Source organism: Poecilia mexicana, unplaced genomic scaffold (assembly GCF_051168715.1).
Source record: "Poecilia mexicana isolate PSO_F unplaced genomic scaffold, ASM5116871v1 scaffold_22, whole genome shotgun sequence".
Taxonomy (NCBI): Eukaryota; Metazoa; Chordata; class Actinopteri; order Cyprinodontiformes; family Poeciliidae; genus Poecilia; species Poecilia mexicana.
The window spans coordinates 1,003,668-1,011,167 of NW_028263391.1; the positions used below are offsets into that span (position 1 = coordinate 1,003,668).

Below are 7,500 nucleotides of genomic sequence, written 5' to 3' on the forward strand. Positions count from 1 at the left end.
CTGGGACAGACGGGTCGTCTGGGTCTCGCTACCGATGGGGCGACCGCGGGCTGGAGCTGCAGAGCGGGGGGGCTTGGGGCCCCCCCCCTGACTGTCCGTGCCCGGGTCTAGAGGCGAGCCTGCAAAGGCTGGAGGAACCCTTCGCCGAAGCGCCGGTGCAAGAGCATCCGGGGCCGGCGGGGGCCCTCCATGGCAGGCCACGAGTGCTGTTCGGTCAGGAAAGTGTGTGTAAATGTGCTTGGGGAGCCATCCACCAGAGCTCCAGACCTCCGAGCGGGACACCTAGGCGGGGTCAGCCCGCTGTCGGTGCTCCGTCTTCGGCCTGGGTCCAGGGAGACTCCGCGCTTTTATTCCAGCTTCCACGGGGCTCCACGGAGCTCCGCGCCAACCGGAGCAGCCACCAGGCCCATCAGATGGACCGTGGAGACTCACCGGCCGAACGGGAAGCCACAGCGTGAAAGCCCCGCTTCTCCAGGACAAAGTGCAACTTTTTGCCGAAAAAGCGCTAAAAACGGCCGAAAATGGGGGAAAAGAGGGCTGAGACCCGCTTGGATGGCCTCCCGAGACTTCAAGGATCATGAAAATATGTCTAAGTGTTGAAACACTTAGTCATTTTTCCGCCCAGACCCTCTTTTCCAACTCTCTCCTGATATCGTTCCGGCAGTGATTTTCTTTATAAGGGCCCGAAAAGCGTTTTGACTTTCACTCCCAGAACGCCCCCCCCGTCGTGGGGGCAGTACTGCTTTTTTTAAAACCCCGTATCTCCCTCATTTTTAAAGATAGAACCATGCGGTCTTCACCGGGCTGCTCTTCGGGCTCCGGAGATTCGAACCATATCCGGTTTTCCCGGATAAAACGCATTTTTGACCGATTTTTGGAGCTCATTTCCCGGTAAACTTCTTTCGCTTCTACCGCCGGCTGGGAAGGTCCTAGAGACGATCCGAGACCACCACCGTGTTCCCCGCGGTCCAAGCTTTCAGCCAATATATGGTTTGCCTGGGTGCAGTGCGTTTTTAAGGATCGAACCGGAGCTCCGGAGGTCCAGACCGGGGATCCGCGGCAGAGCTATCCGGGAGGGCCGCGCTAGCAGGCGGACGAAATCTGCAGCTGCTCACCGCCGAGTCTCCCCCTCTGGAAGTCCGGTTTTCGGACCTCCACCCAGGCTTCCGGGACCGACACCCTCGTGACCGGGGCCGTCTCAGGAGCTCGATGATCCGGGTCTCGGGTCGGTGGGACCCCGGGAACCGGACCGGAGGTCCGGTTGGGCCCAAAACGGTTAAAAATTCGTATAAATTCGGGGGAACGTCCTAGCGGAAATCGGAGACCACCAGAACCATCCGCGGACCGGCCCGGATCCGACGGTGTGCGGCTCGCCCGGGTTCCGGTCCGTTTGGACCGACTTATCGCGGGGCAAAGCCGGCCCGGTTTGACGCTAATCCTTTGGAGACCCGTAGAAGCTCGAGGGAAGGTCCTAGAGACGATCCGAGACCACCTCCGTGTTCAGGAGGCTCGGAGCTTTAAAACGGTATATGACATGCACGTATGGGGGGCCCCGATCTCCCAGGAGAGCCGGAAATGTCGTTTTCAGCCATCCGGAAAAGGGCCCTCCATAGGGAATGAATGGGAGACCACCCGACCTTTGAACCGGGGCTGCAGCCGCAAACGGGGTCCGATCTCCGCGTGCTTCGGCACCCTTGGAGGGTACGTCGGGGGCTATGGCCAAACCGAGTTTGAGACCCCTGGCTCTTATGGTTGGGTCTCCAGGGGGTCTCAAATCTGGGGCCCCCCAGGGCCTGGATCTCGGCCTCGGGGGGCGGGGGGCCCGGACCAACGGTGGCACACGGTCGTGGGGGTTGCCCCCAACCGACCCACCGAGTTTCAGCCCTCTGGGACACCGTTAAGGGGGTCTCCCGCGGGGGTCTTTGCCTCCGTCCCATAACCCACCTTACCTTTGGAGACCCGTAGAAGGTCGGGGGAAGGTCCTAGAGGCGATCCGAGACCACCTCCGTGTTCAGGAGGCTCGGAGCTTTAAAACGGTATATGACATGCACGTATGGGGGGCCCCGATCTCCCAGGAGAGCCGGAAATGTCGTTTTCAGCCATCCGGAAAAGGGCCCTCCATAGGGAATGAATGGGAGACCACCCGACACTTCGGGCGGGCCTGGAGCCGCAAACTTGGTCCGATCTCCGCGTGCTTTGGAACCCTTGGAGGGTACGTCGGGGGCTATGGCCAAACCGAGTTTGAGACCCCTGGCTCTTATGGTTGGGTCTCCAGGGGGTCTCAAAGTCCGGGGGCCCCCCAGGGCCGGGATCCAGGCCCTGGGGGGCGGGGGGCCCGGACCAACGGTGGCACACGGTCCGGGGGAAGGCCCCGGACCGACCCACCGAGTTTCAGCCCTCTGGGACCCCGTTAAGGGGGTCTCCCGCGGGGGTCTTTTCCTCCGTCCCATAACCCACCTTATAGCGAATGGCAAATGTCCGCGGTTGCCGCTGCCCTGCCTCCATTCACGCTGCCAGGGCGGGCGTCAGCGCTGCCCTGCCTCCATTCACGCTGCCAGGGCGGGCGTGAGCGCTGCCCTGCCTCCATTCACGCTGCCAGGGCGTGCGTCAGCGCTGCCCTGCCTCCATTCACGCTGCCAGGGCGGGCGTGAGCGCTGCCCTGCCTCCATTCACGCTGCCAGGGCGGGCGTGAGCGCTGCCCTGCCTCCATTCACGCTGCCAGGGCGGGCGTGAGCGCTGCCCTGCCTCCATTCACGCTGCCAGGGCGGGCGTGAGCGCTGCCCTGCCTCCATTCACGCTGCCAGGGCGTGCGTCAGTGCTGCCCTGCCTCCACTCACGCTGACCTGGCAACCCTGAGCGCTGCCCTGGCAGCGTCAGCGCTGCCCTGCCTCCGCTCACGCTGACCTGGCAACCGTGAGCGCTGCCCTGGCAGCGTCAGCGCTGCCCCGCCTCCGCTCACGCTGCTGATTAGCCGGAGGGCAGCGGCTGCGCGCTGCCTTACAGCTGGAAGCAATCAGCCCCGCCGTTCCCCTGCAGGTAATTGGCCTCAATAGGCGGCACCTGCTCATTCCAGCTGCAGCAGCCGGACAGAGACGCTTCTACTCCACGTTTTGAGCACCGGGGAAGCCTCCAGATGCCACACCAAGGACCCTACAGACGTTGTCCAATCTGCTGCAGTAAGTTTGCTCAGCTGCCGAAGCATTTAGAAAGGGTTCACCACGTTTTGAACAAGGAGGAGCGGAAAATCCTCCTGGCGTTTGCCCACGGACGGGTTAACGTCCGGGGGCTGGATTGTCCCGTCCGGGGGTGCAGCTACAGAGGTCCGAGAGTGGACCGCCACCTCTACGCGGGTCACAAGGAGCTGGACATCGGGGCCGTGAGGGACCACCTCCGCCTTCTGCACTGGAGGGCCACCCTCCGCGCTCTGGCCGAGCTGAGGTCCACGGAGCCCACGCCGCAGCTGGCATCCGAGCTGGACGTCTCGGAGCGGCAGCCACCGGCCCCAGAATCGCCGGGGGAGGACGGAGATGTCTCCTCTTCTCCGGGGACCGCCCTGGAGCCTCTTTCCGGTAGGGATTCTCCGCCTCGCTCCCACAGACCTGGTTCTCTGCCCGCCTCGCCGCCCCCTGGTTCCAACGTCTCTTCTCCTCCTCCTCCTGGTTCCACGGCCAGCCCTCCTCCTCCTCCTCCTGGTGGTCCTGGTGGTCCTGATTCCGACCCCGGCTCTCCCCCTCCTGGTCCTGCTTCCAACGCTGGCTCTCCTGCCCCTGCCGGGACGCGGCCAGAGGCGGAGACGAGCGACTCTGACCCTCCGGCCGGCTCCAGCAGCACCAGGGCGGTCCGAGGGCTTGCCCTGCTCCCCTTCGCCCCGCTAGTGTTCCCCGCTGCCGTGGAGAGCTACTTGGAGGAGTACCACACGCACCTCCGTGGGGCCCTGCCCACCCCGCAGCACCGCATGAACGCGCGCTCCAAGCTGGGCCGGATCCGGAGCCTTCTCTCCTTCGTGGCCCGGGGGAAACCTCTCAACGCCACCTGGGCGTTCATGCATGACCTGGAGAAGATCCACGCCTTCCCACAAGCCCTGAAGGACAGGGGGAGAGCCATAACAACAGTCAAGGTCTACCTGGTGAACTTCTCGCAGTTCATGGACTACTTCTCCGAGACCCCGCCGAGGGGCTGCAGGCTGACCAAGAGACAGATCAGGGGGGTGAGCAGGGCGGTCAGAGCGGACCTCCAGCAGATCGTGACCGAGGTAACCCTCCACCAGATCTCCGTGAAGCGCTCCAAGGCCAAGAGGTCCATCGGCAGGAAGCAGCTGCGGAGGTGCAAGAGCCTGGCCACGGCCACCATCCCTGTGCTCCTCGGGAAGCTGGAGGCGGCACCCTCGAACGTCCAGCTCCGCCACAGGCTCTACGGCTACCTGGCCTGCTACCTGTCTGCTGTCTACGGCCACCGGCCTGGGGTGCTGACCAACATGACGGTGGGGGAGCTCCAGGAGGCGATGGAGGATGCTGAGGAAGGCTCTCCAGGCTTTGTGATCAATGTAAGTGGATCTACGAGAACCAGGGGCATGGAGCTGCAGGCAGAGAACCAGGCGCACTGAGCTCCATGCTCCTGGAGCTCATCTCATCTCATCCCTTCTCAGGTGAGGAACCACAAGACCAACAGGGCCTTCGGGGCGGCCCAGCTGTTCCTGACCCACGCCGAGTTCAGCTGGTTCGTCCGGTGGCTCTCCGTCCGGAGCACGCTGAACCCACCGTGCCGGTTCCTCCTCTTCAGCAGCAAACAGAAGCGGATTGCCAAGCTGACGCGGTTCTCCCAGTGTGCCTGGACGGAGATGGGGCTTCCAGGCCGGCCCACCATGACTGATTTCCGCAGCGCAGTGGCCACACACGTGGGTAGCACATTTCTCCGGTCGGAGGGGGGGGGGGGAAGAAAAGACCACCAGGTTTTTTAATACATTTTTATTCTGTTTTTCAGGCAAGGGATGCACACAGCAGCGAGGTCAGAGGAGAGCTTGCCCGGGTCATGTGCCACGACACCAGGACCGCGGACAGGTTCTACGCCAACCAGCTCACGGCGGAACAACTGGCGGACATCCGGAGCAAGTTTGACCGGGCCACAGCGCCACAATCTTCCTCTCCAGGCTCCGGGGAAGCCAGCCCACCACTCCCCCCCCGGCAAGGTGACTCCTCTTCGGACCTGGCCTCCTCCACCACCCCTGGGGACTCGGAGAGAGAGACGGAGGAAAACAATTAAAAATGTTCAATAAAGATGTTAAATGTGAAACAACCGCATCTCTTTAATTACCTGGGCTGGGGAGGGAGGGTAGGTTGGGGTAGCTCCAGGCCCTGACCTCCAGGAAGAGAACCAGGCATGGAGCTGCAGGCCCTGACCTCCAGGCAGAGAACCAGGCCTGGAGCTGCAGGCACTGACCTCCAGGCAGAGAACCAGGCCTGGAGCTGCAGGCCCTGACCTCCAGGCAGAGAACCAGGCCTGGAGCTGCAGGCACTGACCTCCAGGCAGAGAACCAGGCCTGGAGCTAAAGGCCCTGACCTCCAGGCAGAGAACCAGGCCTGGAGCTAAAGGCCCTGACCTCCAGGCAGAGAACCAGGCCTGGAGCTAAAGGCCCTGACCTCCAGGCAGAGAACCAGGCATGGAGCTAAAGGCCTTGACCTCCAGGAAGAGAACCAGGCCTGGAGCTAAAGGCCTTGACCTCCAGGCAGAGAACCAGGCCTGGAGCTAAAGGCCCTGACCTCCAGGCAGAGAACCAGGCCTGGAGCTAAAGGCCCTGACCTCCAGGCAGAGAACCAGGCCTGGAGCTGCAGGCCTTGACCTCCAGGCAGAGAACCAGGCCTGGAGCTAAAGGCCCTGACCTCCAGGCAGAGAACCAGGCCTGGAGCTGCAGGCCTTGACCTCCAGGCAGAGAACCAGGCCTGGAGCTAAAGGCCCTGACCTCCAGGCAGAGAACCAGGCCTGGAGCTAAAGGCCCTGACCTCCAGGCAGAGAACCAGGCCTGGAGCTAAAGGCCCTGACCTCCAGGCAGAGAACCAGGCCTGGAGCTAAAGGCCCTGACCTCCAGGCAGAGAACCAGGCCTGGAGCTAAAGGCCCTGACCTCCAGGCAGAGAACCAGGCCTGGAGCTAAAGGCCCTGACCTCCAGGCAGAGAACCAGGCCTGGAGCTAAAGGCCCTGACCTCCAGGCAGAGAACCAGGCATGGAGCTAAAGGCCTTGACCTCCAGGAAGAGAACCAGGCCTGGAGCTAAAGGCCCTGACCTCCAGGCAGAGAACCAGGCCTGGAGCTAAAGGCCTTGACCTCCAGGCAGAGAACCAGGCCTGGAGCTAAAGGCCTTGACCTCCAGGCAGAGAACCAGGCCTGGAGCTAAAGGCCCTGACCTCCAGGCAGAGAACCAGGCCTGGAGCTGCAGGCCCTGACCTCCAGGAAGAGAACCAGGCCTGGAGCTAAAGGCCTTGACCTCCAGGAAGAGAACCAGGCCTGGAGCTGCAGGCCCTGACCTCCAGGCAGAGAACCAGGCATGGAGCTAAAGGCCTTGACCTCCAGGAAGAGAACCAGGCCTGGAGCTAAAGGCATCTCTTTAATCACCTGGAGGGGGGGAAGGGTTGGCTTGGCTCCGTTGAATCAAATATGATCCCAGCAGTTCTTGAATAACCAGATCTCACCCAGCTACCGCATCACATGTGTTGCTCATTTCCAGATCTCACCCTCAGGTAGAGCTCCAGGCCCGCACACACATGCAGGGGACAGGGCATGGAGCTCCAGGACCGCACACACATGCAGGGGACAGGCCATGGAGCTCCAGGACCGCACACACATGCCTTCCACCTCCACCACCACCCTAGTCCCCTCCATCTTGCAGCTGATAACCTCCAGCTCTAACGACGCCTCCACTTTTTCCACCGGCATCACAGCTCCAGGACCGCACACACATGCCTTCCACCTCCACCACCACCCTAGTCCCCTCCATCTTGCAGCTGATCACCTCCAGCTCCAACGCCGCCTCCACGTCAGGGACAGGGGCAGGTCGGCCTCGGAAGGCCGACCGGCCCCCTCTCAGCTCCGGAGGGACTTAGAGCCGGGAGGGGAGAGAGAGGGGGCTGCGGTCTGCCCCGCACCGCAGCGGGGCAGGCCACGGCCGGCCTCAGAAGGCCGACCTGCCCCCCTCTCAGCTCCGGAGGGACTTAGAGCCGGGAGGGGAGAGAGAGGGGGCTGCGGTCTGCCCCGCACCGCAGCGGGGCAGGCCACGGCCGGCCTCAGAAGGCCGACCTGCCCCCCTCTCAGCTCCGGAGGGACTTAGAGCCGGGAGGGGAGAGAGAGGGGGCTGCGGTCTGCCCCGCACCGCAGCGGGGCAGGCCACGGCCGGCCTCAGAAGGCCGACCTGCCCCCCTCTCAGCTCCGGAGGGACTTAGAGCCGGGAGGGGAGAGAGAGGGGGCTGCGGTCTGCCCCGCACCGCAGCGGGGCAGGCCACGGCCGGCCTCAG

At 63.4% G+C, this 7,500-nt stretch overlaps 1 protein-coding gene across 1 annotated transcript; it reads left to right on the plus strand.

The window, feature by feature from the left end:
- The first annotated feature begins 1,620 nt into the window (after positions 1 to 1,620).
- LOC148152722 (uncharacterized) lies at positions 1,621 to 5,292 on the plus strand. Its single transcript, XM_088002820.1, has 4 exons — positions 1,621 to 1,701; positions 3,074 to 4,543; positions 4,646 to 4,894; positions 4,981 to 5,292. Exons 1-4 carry the CDS (start codon positions 1,621 to 1,623, stop codon positions 5,257 to 5,259), a joined length of 2,079 nt encoding a protein of 692 aa, XP_087858946.1. The 3' UTR covers positions 5,260 to 5,292.
- Positions 5,293 to 7,500: the final 2,208 nt, after the last annotated feature.

What these genes read in the sequence shown, in the direction of transcription:
- LOC148152722 (XM_088002820.1), top strand. Translation starts at nt 1,621, where the DNA reads ATGGGAGACCACCCGACCTTTGAACCGGGGCTGCAGCCGCAAACGGGG. An exon ending in TGCTTCGGCACCCTTGGAGG is followed by an intron (nt 1,702 to 3,073) that starts GTACGTCGGGGG and finishes TGCTCATTCCAG; the next exon opens with CTGCAGCAGCCGGACAGAGA. An exon ending in CTCCAGGCTTTGTGATCAAT is followed by an intron (nt 4,544 to 4,645) that starts GTAAGTGGATCT and finishes ATCCCTTCTCAG; the next exon opens with GTGAGGAACCACAAGACCAA.